The sequence below is a fragment of the Grammomys surdaster genome, unplaced genomic scaffold (assembly GCF_004785775.1).
Source record: "Grammomys surdaster isolate TR1022 unplaced genomic scaffold, NIH_TR_1.0 335, whole genome shotgun sequence".
In the NCBI taxonomy this organism is placed as follows: domain Eukaryota; kingdom Metazoa; phylum Chordata; class Mammalia; order Rodentia; family Muridae; genus Grammomys; species Grammomys surdaster.
Window position 1 is genome coordinate 816,224 of NW_021604754.1, and position 20,347 is coordinate 836,570.

Here is a 20,347-nt window from a genome sequence, read left to right on the forward strand (position 1 = left end):
GTATCAGTTTTCTCTTTTCCCCCAAGCCCAGCCTAAGTCCCTTTCCTCTAATTCCTTCCAATATCTCCCACCTCACTCCTAAAGCATTGTTTTTTTTTTTCCTAAGCCAGAAAGGCTGGAAAGGGTATATCCTAAAAGATCCAAGAGTTCCAAAAAATCATAATTGTAAACCCATAGTATTATATTCAGCAAAATTATATATTAGAATTTAAAGAGAAATAAAAACTTACCATGAGAAAAAGAAATTAAATTAATTTACAGGTACTAAGCCAGCTCTACAAAGGATACTGGAAGGAATACTGAAAACAAGATAAACGGGCTTCACAAGAAGTCACAGAGAGTAAACAATTCTATAACAGTTTATCAAAAAAGATAGCACAAAAGAACAACATGGCAGATATTAAATATACCTTTCAATAAAAAAATATTAAGTCTCAACTCCTCAATAGAATGATGTAGACTAGCAGCTTGGATTAGAAACTCAGATCTACCTTTTTGCTGCCTCTAAGAAGCATATACATCACCATCAACATCAGATACTAGCTCAGCTTAGGGTAATAGGATAGAAAATGGTATTCTAAGCAAATAGTACTAAGAAACAATCAAGTATACCTACTGTAATACCTGACAAGACAAGCTTCAAACCAAAACTACTCAGAAGAGTAGCTAGGTAAGTAAATAAGTAAATAATAAATAAGTAAAACAAAAGTTGGTATCACCCCTGCCATTAGGTAAATTACTGAAAAAAAAACCAATCCATTTAGAGGATATTACATTTAGATATTTTGATTTATATGCAAAATCCAAGTGCACCCAGTTTCAAGGGGAAAAAGTGGCTTCAAAACTCAGTGTTACCAACAGACAAGTCATCTCAGAGATCAAGTGTATCTAACAGCTACCTACAGAACATCCTAGTGAAATATTAAAGAACACACATTCTTCACAGTAACCTATGGAACTCTCTTCAAAATTGACTATGTATTAGGACACCTTGCATTCCATGTGGCACAATGGAATAAAGCTGGATATCAACAACGAGAAAGTATGTGAAATTTTGGAAACTAATCAGCTCATGACTAAATAATTGGGTCAAAGAAAAAAAGTAAATCCTAAAACTTAGAGGAAAATGAAACTACAGGATACAAAAATCTATGAGACATATGAAGGCAGTTTGAAGAAGAAAGTTTACAGCAGCAAGAGCCAAAAAAAATTTCAAAAACCAACACTGAGATTTCAAATTAATAAATTAATTATATACCCAGAGGCCTTGGAAAAACAAGAACAAATAATACCAAAGAAGAGTAGATAAGAAGAAATATTTCAAAATCAGGACTGAAATTAATGACATAGAAAGAAAACAATGAATCAAGGAAACAAAGAGTTGGTCCTGTGAAAAGAGCAACAAGTTTGACAAATCATTAGCCAAATTCACTAAAAAAGATAGAAGGCCCAAATAAATAATATTAGAGATGAAACAAATGCCATTTCAGCAGATACTCAGGGTATTCAAAGAATCAATACAATTTAAAAAAGGTATTTCCTACTAAACTGCAAACTCTCAAAGAAACAGATGATTTGTTGATACATGTGACCTATAAAGTTAAATCAAGATGAAGTAGATAATTTAAACAGCTCAATAACAGTCAATGAAAAAGCAGTAATTAAAAATCTCTGTATGAACACCCTCCCCCCCCACACACCCAGATGGAATCAGCACAGAATTCAGAATTCTATTAGACCTTGAAAGAATTAACACTAATAGTCCTTAAATTGTTTGATAAAATAGAAAAGGAAGAAAAATTTCTAAATTATTATTTTACGTCTTTACCTGATACCAAGATCAGACACAAAACCCACCAAAAAAATGAGAATTGTAAACAGTCTTTCTGATGGACTCATATGTAAAAATTCTCAATAAAATACTTGTAAACCAAATTCAAGAACATATAAAAATATCATCTTCATTCTAGAGATACAGGAAGTATTCAACAAACGTAAGTCAATAAAAGCAATGTGTCAAACAAATAGGTTCTAGAGATTAAAACTACATGAATTATCTCCTTAGGTATGGAGATATGTCTTTGACAAATTCCAACATTCCTTCATGATAAAGGTCCTGGAGGATCTAGGGGTACAGGGCCTTATGTCACATAATAAGGGTAATAGACAAGCCTGCAGCCAACATTATGATAAATGGAGATGATTTGAAGCATTTCTACTAAATTATGAAGATATGGATGTCCACCCTACCCTCTTCACTACTGTTTAATATGGTGCTTGATGTCTTAGCTAGATAAGTAAAACAAAAGTAGTAGACAAAATAGGTATAAATATGATTCTATACATAAAACACCACAGATAGCAAAAAACTACTACAGACAATGAATGTATATTCAGCAAAGTAGCAGGGTGTAAAATTAACAGAAAAAAATAACCTATAGTCTTTATACAGAAATAATACCTATACAAGAAATCATGAAAAGCAGTTCCATTCACAATAGCCTAAAAAAATAAATTATCTTTGAATAAATCTAACCAAAGAATTGAAGGATTTATACAATAAAAACTTTAAAACACCAAACAAAATTTTAAGAAGATACCAGAAGATGATATTCCCCCATACTCATTGACTGGTAGGAGTGATATAAAACTGGCCATCCTATCAAAGACAGTCTACAGATTCAATGCAATCAAAACCCAATGTAGTTCACAGATACTGAAAAAAATACTTAAAATTCAAGTGGAACTACAAAATACAAAGGCTAGCAAAAGCATTCATGAGAACCTGTTACTGTGAAAGTTTCCTAAAATATATACATATGTACAAAAAGAAAGGCTTTTAAATGGAGTTATCCTAATAACAGAAGGATGATACCTCTCTTAGACACCATTGTCTAGCAAATAAAAATTCCAGTGCCTAGCCAAAAACTTAGATGAACCCTGAGGAATTCTACGGAAGAGGGGGACATAGATTGACAGTCAGAGAGGTCAAGCACACAACAATAAAATATACAGAACCAACTAACATGAGCCTTTAGGGACCCACAGAGACTGAACCACCAAACAGAGTGTATATACATGGGACCATGGCCCACCACACCTGTCATACACCTTGACAACAGTCATACAGCTCGGTCTTTATGTGAAACTCCTAACAGAAGGAGCAAGAGCTATATCCAACTCTTTAGCTGGCCTTTGGATCTCTTTCCCCTAACCGGGCTGCCTTGCATAATAGAAGATATGCCTAGTGCTACTGTAACTTGATATACCAAGGCAGGATAACACCCATGAAAGGCTTCCCTTTTTCTGAGTCTTTTCTGAGGAGAAAAGGAGGACAGGAGGATGGCAGGGAGGTGAAGTGAGATGGAGGTGGGAGGAGAGGAGGAAGGGGAAGCTATGACCAGGATATAAAGTAAATTAATTAATAAAAAATCCCAGTGCTAGACAGTGATTATCTCTCTAGAGTTTTTGGTTACTAGGGTCCCATAAGCCCCCAAATATTATAGGCTACATATTGCCAGTGTTCTTGGTTAGCTTCCAGGGTTTGATGGTAAGACCCTACAGCTAAAGAAATTGGATACTTGAATCATAAAATGTGAAAAATCAATCAGGTAGCAACAAGGGAGCTTCACCCATAGTAGTTGGTGGGGATAGTGCTGAAAGTTCTATGCATGTGATTGGATGAAAAAGTAAGTCTTATTCAGGTGTAAACGCTGTCATCTATAATAAAGACTGGCTTTGAAAAGACGTGTCCATGGGTAGGACACTGAGAGACATGAATGATATAGTAGTAATCAATTTTTTCTGATTGGATTTAAGGTCCACTTTACAAGATGGAAATTATGCTTGGTACCATTAACTGAGCTACATCATAGCCCTAGGGAAGAACTGGTATTCTGCTAAACAGACACAGTATCAACCCACTGCCGAAATTCTTATCTATATCCATACATTTATGCAGGTCTCAACTCTCATTAGATAAGCCACTTTTTTGCAGTAGATAGCAATTAATTTTGAGATCCACAACTGACCACTGTATGAAGAAGTGACTGTGGTGTCCTGAGCTCTAACTGACATATCTATCTGGTCAGGGATTATCATGGAAGTGGATGTAGGGTGAGGTTAAAAGCTAGAGTTATTGGATACATGCAGAAATATAGAATGTGCTGTCTGTGTTTGCTGAACATGACAGCACTGTTACAATATGAACTCACAATAGATACACTGCATGTATAAGACCTGTACACAATCATGTCAGAGAGAATCTCAGCATGGATAGGGAAGGGCTTATGAAGTCCCATTACTGCCTAAGGAGGTAATTAATGGAGAGTCGGTTTTCAGGGGTGGAGCCAGAAAGGTCAACCACAATACAGTAGATAGTCCTATCCTATCCACATATGGTAGCACTATGTGGAATCAGTGAGTTTTTCAAAAGCACATGGAAGGGAAATGGGTAGGGAGGATCCAATAGGCATTGAGTAGAATGGATTCAAAGATGAACTTGACAAAAGCTTATATGCCTGTATGAAATTATCAATACAATAACCCAAAATTAGAAAGAAAAAATACATTTGTAAGTTCCCATCCTAAAACAAATCCAAATATATTTTGTTTTAATATCTGTAAGCTAAACTACACTTACTTTATATAATCATAATAGAAACCACTAATTTAAGAATATTTGACTGACTTATATATTTTGACCCATATATATTACTTTATCAAAGCACCATGACTCAGACAACCTACAGAAAAAATAGTTTATTGGGGGCTAAGGTTAAGAATGCACCACATTCTGAAGAGTGTTTGACAAACAGTAAAAAGGCATACATTCCATCCCTGCTGCCACAAACATTTTGGAAACAAATAGATAATTTGCTATACAATGATGTTATTTCATTCTTTCTCATTCTTCCCCCATTCTAATTTCTTTAAAGATATAGAAATTCTCAGCCTATGCATCATTTATTTTTGTAGAAGAGGCCATTTCTTAAGAAAGTAACTATCTTTCATTCATCGTTTAATTATTCCTGAGTTGATCAAGATTCAGCAAGAGTGTAAGATGATTTTATTTAAACGCACCATTTTAAAATAGAACCTCTAATATATTCCAGTTTTCTGTTCTCTAAAATACATGAAAAAATATCTTTCTTTTGCCAGTAAAGTCATTGATAAGATCATACCTTTCTAGCTTTTCAGACAGGTGATCAGCTGAATCAGCAGAAGGGACTTGGTATATGTCTGACAACTCCAAGTGGTGTCTGTATCCTTTCCTCAAAATTGGTGTGGTCCAGCTAAAAGAGAAGAGGGCAGAAAGATTTATTCACTTGATTAGGTCTCCAATATAGATATGATTCTTGTACCAACTGTATGCATACAAAAAGAAAGTGAAATAAGACAACTTATATAAATATAGTAATTTATATCTTAGTTGATATACCCACATAAACACCAACACCTCTAAACTGATGTCATTGCTTCAGCCTGAATAGACAAGAAATCTATTTCAGTGTAGTCTTTCCCAAATGTAGCCTAGGGCAATTCAGCAATGAGTTAGCTATGACACTGTTACTGATGCTGCTGTGTGCTTGCAGACAGGAGCCTAGCATGGCTGCCCTCTGAGAGGCCCAACAAGCTACTGAACGAATCAGATGCAGATACTAGCACTCAACCAATGGACAGAAGCCTGGGACCCCTGTGGTTGAATTGAGGAAAAGCTAGAGAAACCTGAGGAGGAGGGTGGCTCCATGGGAAGACCAGCAGTCTCAACTAACCTGGAACCCCTGGCCCCCGAGATCTCTCAGACACTGAGCACCAACCAGGCAGCATACACCAGCTGAGAGGAGGCCCCCAACACATATACAGAAGAGGACTGCCTCGTCTGGCTTCAGTAAGAGACTTGAGACCCCAGGGAGTGGGGAGGTCTGGTGGGGTTGGGGTGGGGAATGGGGACATCTTGGAGCCAGGGGTGGTTGGGGGAGGAAGTAGGAGATGGGGAGCAGTTGGAAGGCAGACTGGGAGGTAGATGACAATTGGACTGTAAAAAAGGATTAAAGAATAAAGTTTTTTAAAAAATTAAAAATAAAAGTGAGTATAAACAGTGAATAGTTTATACCAGTTAGCTGATATATATAATTATCACTATATCATTGCTTGAAAATATGAATCATCACCATCTGTTCTCTTTACACTGTAGATGCTTACTAGGAATTTAATACATAAGTTATGATGGAAACTAGAGAAGCTGATGGAAGAAATAAGCAGAGTAGCCCTATTTGCTCAAACATGCTGCTTTTAACTACTATGGCAAAAGGCAGGATAACCTTCACAATGACAGAAATCAGAAATTCTAACACACACACACACACACTCACACACACTCACACACACACCTCTCCAAGCCTGCCACTAGTGACACCTCCTCCAACAAGGCCAAACCTCTTAATCCTTCCCAAACAGCTTCACCAACTGATGACCAGGTATTCAAATACATGAGCCTTTGGAGGTTATTGTCATTCAGACCACCACAATACTCATTTTCAATTAAAAATATTTTGACAACAAGTCAGAAATGGTGGCACATGCCTATAGTTCCAGAACTTGGGAGGCTGAGGTAAAAAAGAAAAAGTGATTTTAGAGGCTATCCTGTGTGTGTACGTGTGTGTGTGTACGTGTGTGTGTGTGTGTGTGTGTGTGTGTGATTTATATATGAGAGGAAGAAAGGCAGAGAAGAAAAGAAAAGTATAAAAAAATCAGTCACATATCAAGAGAAATTTCTAAAATAAATTCAAAAGAATGAGATATTTCTCAGCTTAAATTTTGTTTTTGTTTGTTGTTTTGAGGCAGGTTTGTGTGTGTGTGTGTGTGTGTGTGTGTGTGTGTGTGTGTGTGTGTGTGTGTGTAACCCTAGCTGTTCTGGCACTCACTCTATAGACCAGAGTGACCTTGAACTCACAGAGATATCTGTCTCTGTTTCTGAAGTGCTGAGATTAAAGGCCTGGGCAATCACCGCCAAGTCAAATTTTGTGTATTTGTTTAAGGAAGAAACTCATCTGGATTTAGTGGTTTACAAAACTGGTTTCTCCTTCAGCACCTCTTTTTGTACCTGAGAGATGTCTAAGATTTATTGTTATTGAGACATTTTAATGATGTAAAAGAAAAGAAATATGCACTCTAAACCACCAAAAGTCAGTATTTGAGAAGCAAGATAAACATGTAACAGAAAATCATATTCTATCAAAGTCATTTGAGAGAGCAAGGAAATGTCATGCCAAATGTCAATGTTTTGATACTGTTCCAGGGCAAAATGTTCCAGGTGGCCTTCATGACTACCCTCATCCTGCCCTCATAAGGGTCTATATTCTGTATACTGCTTTCATACCTGACTTGATCACTAGGACCAGCCCTATGTCCTTAATTGTTCTGAAAGTTGTCTTTAAGTCTGATGTAAATTTAGGTCCATCACTAAGACTAAGTAAAATCATAATCCATTCCTTGCTAAGACACTAGTGATTGACTATAGTTTAGTGTGTCACTTTCACCCTTTAACTTGCAAGTTTACAAGTTGCGAGAGCCTTCTATCACAAAGTGTTAACTAGATGTCTTCATAGCCCACTTGTGGTCTGGATGCATGAGGAAAATGGTGCCACAATGGTGCAGTGCCTCTAGTGGCATCATTTAACCAGTAGCCACCATCTACTGGAGAGAAACCAACTAAATGGAGAGAAACTTGAAGCAATCCCACTAAGATCAGGGACTAGACAAGGCTGCCCACTCTCCCCCTACCTATTCAATATAGTACTGGAAGTCCTAGCCAGAGCAATTAAACAACAAAAAGAAGTCAAAGGGATACAAATAGGAAAGGAAGAAGTCAAAATATCACTATTTGCAGATGATATGATAGTATACTTAAGTGACCCCAAAACTTCCACAAGAGAACTCCTAAACCTGATAAACAACTTCAGCAAAGTGGCTGGTTATAAAATCAACTCAAACAAATCAGTAGCCTTCCTCTACATGAAAGATAAACAGGCTGAAAAAGAAATTAGGGAAATGACATCCTTCACAATAATTGCAAATAACATAAAATACCTTGGTGTGAATCTAACCAAGCAAGTGAAAGATCTGTACGACAAGAACTTCAAGTCCCTGAAGAAAGAAATCGAAGAAGATCTCAGAAGATGGAAAGATCTCCCATGCTCATGGATTGGCAGGATTAATATAATAAAAATGGCCATCTTGCCAAAAGCAATCTACAGATTCAATGCAATCCCCATTAAAATCCCAACTCAATTCTTCACAGAATTAGAAAAGAAAATTCTCAAATTCATATGGAATAACAAAAAACCCAGGATAGCGAAAACTATTCTCAACAATAAAAGAACTTCTAGAGGAATCACCATCCCTGACCTCAAGCTGTACTACAGAGCAATAGTGATAAAAACTACTTGGTATTGGTACAGAGACAGGCAGGAAGATCAATGGAATAGAATTGAAGACCCAGAAATGAACCCACACACCTATGGTCACTTGATCTTTGACAAAAAAGTTAAAACTGTCCAGTGGAAAAAGGACAGCATTTTCAACAAATGGTGCTGGTTCAACTGAAGGACAACATGTAGAAGAATGAAAATTGACCCATTCTTATCTCCTTGTACAAAGCTCAAGTCTAAGTGGATAAAGGACCTTCACATAAAACCAGATACACTGAAACTAATAGAAGAGAAGGTGGGGAAAAGCCTCGAATACTTGGGCACAGGAGAAAAGTTCCTGAACAGAACACCGATGGCATATGCTCTAAGATCAAGAATTGACAAATGGGACTTCATAAAATTGCAAAGTTTCTGTAAGGCAAAGGACACTGTCAATAGGACAAAACGACAACCAACAAACTGGAAAAAGATCTTTACCAATCCTACATCCGATAGAGGGCTAATATCCAATATATACAAAGAACTCAAGAAATTAGACTCCAGACAACCAAATAACCCTATTACAAAATGGGGTATAGAGCTTAACAAAGAATTTTCAATGGAGGAAACTCGAATGGCCGAAAAGCACCTAAAGAAATGTTCAGTATCCTTAGTCGTCAGGGAAATGTAAATCAAAACAACCCTGAGATTCCATCTCACACCAGTCAGAATGGCTAAGATTAAAAACTCAGGTGATAGTAGATGCTGGCAAGGGTGTGGAAAAAGAGGAACACTCCTCCATTGTTAGTGGGACTGCAAGATGGTGCAACCACTTTGGAAATCAGTCTAGCGGTTCCTCAGAAAATTGGACATAGCATTACCTGAGGATCCAGCTATACCACTCCTAGGCATATACCCAGAAGATGCTCGAACATATAACAAGGACTTATGCTCAACTATGTTCATAGCAGCCTTATTTATAATAGCCAGGAGCTGGAAAGAACCCAGATGTCCTTCAACTGAGGAATGGATTAAAAAAATGTGGTATATTTACACAATGGAGTATTACTCAGCTATTAAAAACATTGAATTCGAGGGTTTCCTAGGTAAATGAATGGAACTAGAAAATATCATCCTGAGTGAGGTAAGCCAATCACAAAAGAACACACATGGTATTCACTCACTGATTATTGGATATTAGCCCAGAACCGTGAAATGTCCAGGATGCAACTCACAGGCCACATGAAGCTCATGAAGAAGGAAGACCAAGTTGGGGTGATTCGGTCTTTCTTAGAAGGAGCAACAAAATACTCAAGGGAGCAAATATGGAGACAAAGTGAGAGACAGAAACTGAAGGAGGGGCCATCTGAAGACCATTCCACCTGAGTATCCATCCCATGTGCAGTCACCAAAGGTAGATGCTGATGTGGAAGTCAGGAAGTGCATGCTGATAAGAGCCTGATATGGATGTCTCCTCAGAGGTCTTCAAGAGTCTGACATATTGAGAGGCAGATGCTCACAACTAGCCATTGAACTGATATTGGGGTTCCCAATGGAGGAGTTAGAGCGAAGGCCATTGGAGCTGAAAGGGTTTGTGGCCCCATGAGGAGAGCAACAATACCAACCAACCACAGCTCCCAGGGTCTAAACCACCAGCCTGGGAGCACTTAGGGAGGGATCCAGGGCTTCAGCTGAATAAGTAAGAGTGGAGGCCCTGCTGGGCATAGGTGGAAGAAGAGATCCTTGACTTTGTGAAGGCTGGACGCCCCAGGGGGTGAGAATTTTGAGGGTGGGGAGGTGGGAGTGGGGGGGTAGGCAGGGGTTACATCCGCAGAAAAGAAGGAGGAGGGGTGAGGAGATAGGGGGTTCCTGGGTGGGTGGGGGAGGGGGTAAGGGGACAACATAGGAAATGTAAATAAAACATCTAATAAAAAAAAAGAGAGAGAGAAAAAAAAAAGAAAGGGTAAGTACTCCCTGCCCCAGCTTCTCACAGAAGGAAAGTGACTTTGAAATGTAGCTGGCAGTTAGTATAGGAGGTAAAACGGAATAGTATTGTAGGATGTGATGTGATTTAGCCTATTACCCCGCATAAACTTGACACAAGAGTTTACTACAATTTTTTAAGCATCTATTTAGCAATTGCCAAAGAAGTTTCACAACCATTAGCACATTGTTATTTGCATTTGAAATTTCTGTTAAGCAAACAGGACAAAGAGGGGAGTTGCCTTATTACCAGGATTAGGAAATGGTACTCAGAGGCATAAAACTTTTCTAAATTACTAACGTCAAAGATTTCTTCACATTCTTTTGAATTCATTTAACCATGTTTAGCTTTAGAAAAGTAAGTAGAGTGAGTTGTATTAAAATAAGGCACAAAATCAGACTAAAAGCAAGGGAAGTGAAAACTAATAGGCAGTGGGTAGGGGTGTGTTCTGAAAACAAATAATAACCCTCTTTCCAGAAAACAAAAGCAAAAGCTGACTCATGACCTTCAGCATTCACTGCTTTATAAAGGTTCTTTCCATGATCAGCTTCAAGCAACCACAGATGAGAACTCAGAAGAGTACTGACCTACATAAAATATTAGTATGTCTACCTTCTTAGAGACAATGAACACAAATGACCTTAATACCATAACAGTAAGGTACAAAATAAATGCAAAGTGATAACCCCTTGAACCTTTGTTTACATTAATGTAATTTAAGTTCTATAATTTGATATTTAACAATGGCTACATTTAGCAGCTAGTACCTAATTCAGCTCAGCTAGAAAGACTCAAGTGTGATGATCACCACTGGCAGAGCTTTGAAATCTCAGAAGGCTCATGGAAAGGGATGGAAAGAATGATGATCTGGAGAACAGTTTAAGAAAATGTATTCCACCTACTAGGAGCCTTGTGCTCTCAATATATTTGAAAATATTAAAATGACACATTATTATCTGTTAAGCAAGCAGAACTTTACTGTCCTCCAATACCATGCCTACAAAGGCATTTAGAAGCAAGTTTAAAATCATCTTATCCCCTTAAAAAATATAACCATGATTCTTTTGACTCATGTACAAGATTTAGTGGCCATTCCTCTAAATGAGCTTCCAGATCAGTGGAAAGTAACATCATGTGTGAGATGCTTTTATACAAACCATCCTTTGTTATCTCAGATTTTTAAAGACATAATGTTATACAGTGATACCTAGTTTTAACGAGGGAACCATAGCTCAACTACTGGAGGCAAAATAAGTTCAGTAGTATAATATACTCACACATCATACAGCTCTCCATCTGTATTTTGTTATTAGGTAGTATTTCTTATCAGTTACACTACAGCAAACCTATATTTATGTTCCCAAATTGAAAATGGTTCAAAGTAAAATATAAAAACTAAAATCTAGGGACAGGAGGAACGATCAGTGGTTTAGAGCATTTGATGCTCTTACAGAGAACCATGATTTGATTCTCAGCACCCACATAGTGACTTACAACATCTGGGACTTCAGGTCCAAGGGATCTGATATCTTTTTCTGACCTTTGAGGGCTCCAGGCACACATGCAGTACACATATATACATATAGGCAAAACACTCCTTATATACATCCTAAGTCTAAAGAGAATTTTAAAAACTAAAATCTGGTAGCTATCTGAAATCATCTTAAAGAAAGATTTTACATCTTGAGATTAAACCAATAAATCAAGTCAAATGTCTCCTACCAATGAATTTTCCCTGTCAACTGCAGGCCAGTCTAAGAAATATATTTTAAAAACCCTAAAAACAAAAACAAAATAACAACAAAAACACAGGCATTTCCCATTTTTAATAGGGTTATTTGGTTCTCTGGAGTCTAACTTCTTTGTATATACTGGATATTAGCTTTCTATCGAATGTAGCTTTGGTCAAGATCTTTCCCAATCTGTTGGTTGCCGTTATTTCCTATTGACAGTTTCCTTTGCCTTACAGAAGCTTTGTAATTTTATTAGGTTCTATTTGTGATTGTTGATCTTAGAGCATAAACCATTGGTGTTCTGTTCAGGAAATTTTCCCCTATGCCTATGTGTTCAAGGCTCTTCCCCACTTTCTCTTCTATTAGTTTCAGTGTATCTGGTTTTATGTGGAGGTCCTTGATCCACTTGGACTTGAGAAACAAAGAATTATTTCAAATGAGGAATATTGAATGGCCAAGAAGCACCTAAAGAAATGTTCAACATTCTTAGTCATCAGAGAAATGCAAATCAAAACAACCCTGAGATTCCACCTCATACCAGTCAGAATGGCTAAGATCAGATAGTCAGGTGATAGCAGATGTTGATGAGTATGTGGAAAAAGGGGAACATGCCACTGTTGGTGGAATTGCAAGCTGGTACAATCACTATGGAAATCAGTCTGGCAGTTCCTCAGAAAATTGGGCATAGTACTACCTGAGGACCCAGTTATACCACTCCTGGGCATAGTCCTAAAAGATGCTCCAACATATAACAAGGACACATATTCCACTGTGCTCATAGCAGCCCTATTTACAATAGCCAGAAGCTGGAAAGAACCAAGATGTCCTTCAACGGAGGAATGGATACAGAAAATGTGGTACATTTACACAATGGAATACTATTCAGCTACTAAAAACAACGAATTTATGAAATTATTCGGCAAATGGATGGAACTAGAAAACATCATCCTGAGTAAGGTAACCCAATCACAAAAGAACACACATGGTATGCATTCACTGATAAGTGGATATTAGCCCAAAAGCTCGGAATACCCAAGATACAACTCAGAGACCACATGAAGCTCATGAAGAAGGAAGACCAAAGTGGGGATGCTTCAGTCCTTCTTAGAAGGAATAACAAAATACTCATGGGAGGAACTATAGAGACAAAGTGTGGAACAGAGACTGAAGGAAAGGCCATGCAGAGACTGCCCTACCTGGGGATCCATGCCATACATAATCACCAAAGGCAGACACTATTGTGGACGCCAAGAAGTACATGCTGACAGATCCTGATATACCTGTCTCCTGAGAGGCTCTGCCAGAGCCTGACAAATACAGAGGCAGATGCTTGCAGTCAACCGCTGAACTGAGCACTGGGTCCCCAATGGAGGAGCTAGAGAATGAACTGAAGGAGCTGAAGGTGTGTGCAACCCCACATAAAGAACAACAATATCAACCAACCAGAACCCCCAGAGCTCACAGGGATTAAACCACCAACCAAAGAGTTCACATGGAGGGACCCATGGCTCTGGCTGCATATGTAGTACAGAATAGCTTTGTCAAGCATCAGTGGAAGGAAAGACTATTGGTCCTGTGAAGGCTCGATATGCCAGTGTAGGGGAGGAGGGAGTGGGTTTGTGGGTAGGGAAGCTCGCTCATAGAAGCAGGGGAAGGGGGATGGGATAGGAGATTTCAGGAGGGGAAACTGGGAGGGGGATAACATTTGAAATGTAAATAAATAAAATATCCAATAAAAAATTAAAATAAAAAAATAAAAACAGACATTCAAGTTTTAGACACTTTGCAATACTAATGTGGAACTCCAGCCATTCTTTTTTTTTCAGTGATTCTGAGTATATTTAATGGACTTGTGTAAATTCAACAGTGTTCAAGCCAGGATTTTAACCTCAGCATTTCTCCCACTAGAAAATCATATATAGTCAGTCAGGTATTTCGTGAATCTGAAGACCAAAGACCAAAGTGGGGGTGTTTCAGTCCTTCTTAGAATGAGTAACACTCACTTGGAACAACAGGAATCAATACATTGAGGATCTCTTTTTCTGTCTTTCCATTGCCCCTGATAACTGTTCACCTCCTATCCAAATGACTTTATGCATCTTGATTCATAACCAGCCACTATATATGTTCAATCAACTTATAAATTGGTGTTCCTCAAAAGTATAGTGGTTTCTAAAATTTTGGCTATTTCTAACAGAAACTAGCTAACCAACTGAAGTAGCAGACTCATATGTGTATTTTTAGAGCTTACTAACATTCAGGGAAAAAATCCTAGCACCTTGGAAATACTGTTCTGTTCACTTAACCATGGGAACCTTCAGGTTTTATTATGAAAAATCCTAGTATATTGGTTTTTAGACAAGCACATATTAACCCTACTCTGTTTAGTTCATTCCATTTCTTTTGAGAAAACTAATTTTTTATAGGATGACTTCTCATTTCTAATAATGAAATGATTTGTTGCCAGAGATTGAGGGCGGCAGCCCCTCCTCCAGGATTGCCAAAGACAAGGCCAGACACATTTCCAAATGTGCCAATTAAGGAAATGAGCAGTGACAAACGTCAGAGAATGGAGATTTAATCTAAGTGAAGAACAGAGAAGGGGTTCTGCACATCTCAGTGTGTCTATCTTCAGGACACTGGCAAAAGCTTAGGCTTAAATAAAAAGAACCATAGAGGCAGGGACAGGAGATGTGCATCATTAAAGAGGTTTGGTCAAACGTCTGGTCTCAGGTTTTGTTCCACAAGTTAGTTCAAAGAAGTCATTACCATCTGTGGGAATGAGTCAATTCTGGAGAAAGACTGATCCTGCACAGGGCATGATTCTCATGCATAGTGGTCTATCTGTGCAATTCTGCTCTCTTGGAATAAAGAGTTACACAGGCTTATGGCAGTCACTGAAGAAATGCAAGAGCATCTTGGGAGTCTAGAAAAGGATGCTATAGAGGGAGACCATTAGACTTCTCACTCTTGTCTTTGGGCATCCAGTTGTAAAAGGGGACGCGATAGATTAGGCATCATCATTTTTGAGACAAATTCTATTAAGTGACATAAAACATACATAGAAAAGTAAGAATTCAACCCTAAGTTAAAGACAAAGTCAGACAAGAATACAGATACAAAAGCAGGCATGGACACCAGGCTTTTAGCCTGTTTACAGTGACCCATGGGCCAAATGAAGAGTCAGAGCTCTTTAACAAAAATGCCTAAGCTAGTATTAAAAACACGCCAATTATAATGACTATGAAAACTTTGGTTTTTCTCAAAACATTTCCTCACAAACGCCATACATTTAAAGCTAATAACCAGTTTTCCAACTGGCATTTAGCTACATCTAACAGAGTCACCTGGCATTTTCATCTGCTAAAACTTGATATTAAGGTCGTGTATCAAATATTTTCAAACTCAATCATTATTTGCACAGAAAAATCATACTTCCACAGTATTTAACACTACTTTTTATTAAACTAGTCAAATGAATTAAATATTGTTACAACCAATTGTATCATTTCTATTACAATTGATGTTAGCCCACACACATGACCTTTTTTAATACAAAATAATTCATAAGAAATAAATGACTGTTATCTAAACACTAGAAATTTACTTATTACCCTTATAAATTTACTATGAATTCATTGTCCGTACAGTCCTAACCAGTCAGAGGACTGCAGTCAGACTCTGTTTTCCAAAGGGAGTCATTTGAACCAGTTGTTGTAGCATAATTATATCCTATTACTTAGCTTTAGGTACGTTGCTAAATGGCTATAAGGAAGAGAAGGAGGAATTTAATGCAAAAAGTTAAATAATCTCTATAAAGACTTTTTTTAGCAACTTGTAAATAGAATTTTGAATGCCGCAATTTTATCAGCAGCTTAGATTTAAAGTTATTTTATAGCCATGTGTAATTTTCAAAGAATTTTAGAAAAACTAAAATAGAACTCAGTGTATAGAAGCTTTAGACAAAACAAGCAGGCTTTAAGAATTCAATCTAACTTAAGACCTGCACATGATCAAGCCAGGCAAATTCCCAGCATGAAAGCAGAGGTAGTTATCAAGTCCTGACATTAGCTGAGATGCTACTGGCAGATGCTAGCTTTTAGCAGAGGGAGAGTCAGTTTTGTTCAAGGCTCGCAGACCTGAGAGACTATACATGTCACAGCAGATGGCCCTTGTTTCATGGATTCAGTGGGTTTAAAATCAAAACATGAATTTGAGAGGAATGGTGGTGATGTTGACAGAGGAAATACTAGAAGGGAAGGATGGGTAGATTTGATCAACACACATTATTTACATATATGAAATTATCAAACAAAAATAATAAAAATTAATAAAATCAATCTAAAGTAACAGTAAGGATGTCAGAGTGATCGTTGCCTCTCCAATGGTTCTATGAGGAACTTGGTACTGAAATACTACTTCTCCATTATATTGCTGATCGTATAAGCACTGACCACTAGATCAGCATGATGGACTTTATGAATACTATACATGACTATTATTATTACTTATCCATTTGCATATTGCAAATGCATAGATCAATGTTAATTTTCATGAAATCACTTATTCTTTCTTAAAGTGTTCATCTCAGCTAAAACTTTCTCTTGAATACAAAATTTCTATTTCTACTTCCGCTACAAACCTAGTACTAAAAAATTTGCAAGAGATTTTTGTTTGTGTGTTTGTTTGTTTGTTTTTAAGAGAACTCCAGATTACAACCCTATGTCTGCCATTTTCAAGCCTTAAAGCTTTGGAGAAAGCTCTTAGAACAAATCTTTCTAGATATAGTATCTATCACGACCACTCCACCCGGCTTTTATGTGAGCCAGATCCATTGTTGTCTAGGAAGCACTTGTTTTATCATCTTCTTATAACAATTACTTTTACATCTATATATCCATCTTATAGATATGAAACTGGATCTAGTGACGCTTAAGCCAGTTGCCAATGTGAAGTTAGAACTTAAAAATAGGCATGTAATATCGTTTACTTATTTGTCTAATTTGCCATATTATAACTAATTTGAAAAAGTAGCATATAATAATTGAACATAATACCAGAAGCATAAACAACAATAACCAAAATGAATAAAATGAACAAAATCTTTTATCTTTTAAAATAAACAATAAAGAAAGTAGCATAGAGTCTACTTAATTTCTACAAGTCAAGTATCTGCTAAGCGGTTGTAATATGAGAGATATTAAAGACTTCTAACTCAGTAATAGACAAAAACAAAATTTTAAAATTACAAGAGCTGAATAAAAATTTATCCAAAATAGAAATTACACAAATGAGCAGTAGGCACATGAAGTGATCATTACAAAGTAGGAAACTGCAATTCATAGCTATAGCTAGATTCCATTTTATACCCAGTAGAAGGGCTGTAATAATGACAAACAGATAAAAAAAATATTACAAATGGATGGAAAATTGAAACCCTCATGTTCTGCTAGTGAAAACATAAATTTGTGTATATACTTTGGAAAATAATCAGTAAGATGTTTAAAATATTAAGCATACACTTACTGTGTTCCAATTAACTTACCCATTCCACTCCTAGGTATATACCCCAAAGAATAAAAATGTACATCTACATAAATCTCATACCCAAATGATATTCATATAGGTATCATTTATAACAGGTAAATGGTTAAAAATCAATACTTGTCAAGTAAAAAATTAACGACATGTATAACCCCTAAAACAAGTGATGTACCATGTGATTATAGGGACAACCTTTGGAACCATTGTGCTATATGAATAAGGTAAGTCACAAAACACTGAATTGTTTCCTTTGTTTGAAGGGATACCATAAGGGCAGAAGTAGATTGACAGTTGCCTAGAACAAGAGGTGGGAGGTAAAATATATAGCTTGTTTCTCTGCCACCGTGGTGAAACACTGACCAAAAAGCAACTTGGGGAAGAAAAACTTAGAGTTGTGTATCTCAATTTTATCACTGATGGAAGTCAGGGCAGTAACTTAAACAGGTACCTAAAGGCAGGAATTGAAGCAGGGGCCATGAGGAGAAGGGTGCTTACTGGTTTTCTCGCTATGTCTTGTTGGATTTCCTTTCTTATATATTGTATCTACTCAGAGATGGCATTGCCTACAATGGGCTTGCTCCTTCCACATGTATCATTCATCAAAAAAAAAAAAAAGCCCCACAAACTTGCTTATGGTCCAGTCTGATGAAGGCAGTTTCTCAGTGTAGGCTCTTCCAACATGGCTCTGTCTACTTCAAGTAGACAAGGCCCTTGAAACAGACCAGCAGATAGGTATGAGAAAGATGAGGAATAATTACTAAGGGCTGAGGAGATTCTTTTTTGTATGAATATAGGTTCTTACATTTATTTTAGTGACATTTAACCAAATTGTAAATATGCTTAAAATTCATTATTTTGTATATTGGAAATGGGTAAATTGTTTGGTGTGTAAATTTTACCTCAATAAAGCTGTAAGTTAGAAAAGCAGTGTGAAGGGTGAGAAATCAGTATTGGTACTGGAAGGCCTTTCTAAGTGACATATGCTTGTGGAACTGGTGAAACTTTTCAATGGTCATTTTCAAACTCTAATCCTTTTCACATATGTAAATGCCTTCATGGCTCCTGACAATGATATCAGAGTGTGTGAGCAGCTCATGGGAACAGCTAATGATTGGTGACAAGCAACAAGAATGTTATACATTGTTTATTTCCTGTCTCCCAAAGCCAGAAACTTACATTTTGGAACTACTGTGAATTCTGAGGGGAAAAACAGTATTATATTATATTGTATAGAAATTTAGAAATGTTGTTTATTCGCAGTGAGAGAACACTAACATTTCTCAACTTCAAAGGCAACAAGCAAGGCTACAAGAAGAAACAGACAAGGAAATAGGAAATAGAAAAGAAGGGGAGGGGAGGGGAAGAAAGGGGGAGGGGAGAGAAGTGCAGGGGAGGAGAATGGAAGAGGAGGGGAGAAGAGGGGAGGGGGGAAAGGATCCTGCTCATCTTAGGAGATAACATAAGCCACAAAGGATGTAGTTTACAGTCAAATACTCTGGAAAAGCAGCCTCAGTGTTTTTCTATGAAGCCACAAATATCACTGTAACTACACCAAAACCAAGAAAGACAGTACTAACTGCCCCCCAAAGCTGCTGCTATCCTGCATGAGCATTTCTTTTTAGGAGATTTCCCAGCAAAGCCAAATGAAACAATTGCTTTCTAATTTCTGAGCAATATTTTCATTATAAATAAAAAATATATTTGAAACCACAAGATAAGGAAAACAAGAAACAGCCTGGCCTTGCAATTTTACAGTAGCAGTGCTCCTGAGTTACTGACAGGCATGCATGAAAGCTTACAAATGGAAACCTCTGTGCTATCAGGGAATTTACCCACTGTGTAGTGTTAACAATCATCTTCTGGAAACAGAGGTCAGAGGCACTTTCAAGCACATCCTCAGGGAAGGGTGAAAGGGAAAGATGGGCACAAGTTCCCTTTGTCTTCTGACTAGGCAATTAAAAAACTATACTGCACACGAGTGGCATTCAACAACATCTCCTATATGGTATACATATGTTACCTTGCTGGTCTTTTAAAAATAATTATTCGATTTATTTCAGTGTTTTCTTTCTGTCTCTAAACAGAGACTTTATATCCTTTACTGTGGTTCTTTGTTCATTTTGCTCTTTCAGACAGCATCATGAAGACCCAAAGGCAATACTTTTATTTATCAGGGAAATAAATATGTCCTTTCCTGATCCATGACTGTCATTCTGACAGTGACTAAATATTTGGAATCACATTTACTTCATTCTTTAAGGTATTTCCCAAAATGTATAAAGAACATTTCTCTTTTAGAGACAGAGGACTTCTATGAGGTTTGGGACAGATGGCCGATTCCTGCATATATCATCTGGTATTAGCCATGACACATAAAACACAAAGTACACTTTCTTGTGATCTTCTATATCTAAACACTTAATAGCTTATCATGTGTATAAAGAAGTCTTTTTTGTCTTATTGAATGCCTTTTGATAGATGCTTGTCATTCATTACCTCAAAATGACTTTTATACATTCCAGGACCAGCAGATGGCTTAGGAGGTACTTGATGTCAAGTTCGATGACCTAAGTTCAATACGCAGGAAACTATACGGTAGAAGGAGAGAACTGACTTACAAGTTGTCCTCTGACCTCCATACATTAGTACACAGGAGTGCGTGCACGCATATACAT

General features: G+C 37.2%; 1 protein-coding gene across 1 annotated transcript in view; it reads right to left on the minus strand.

Annotated features, from left to right (window-relative positions):
* Cftr (cystic fibrosis transmembrane conductance regulator) overlaps positions 1-20,347 on the minus strand; it is a 165,651-nt gene that overhangs the window by 132,417 nt on the left and 12,887 nt on the right. The window contains exon 2 of the mRNA XM_028778439.1: positions 5,184-5,294. Within this exon, the coding sequence (XP_028634272.1) occupies positions 5,184-5,294 (111 nt within the window). The remainder of the gene's footprint in view (positions 1-5,183; positions 5,295-20,347) is intronic.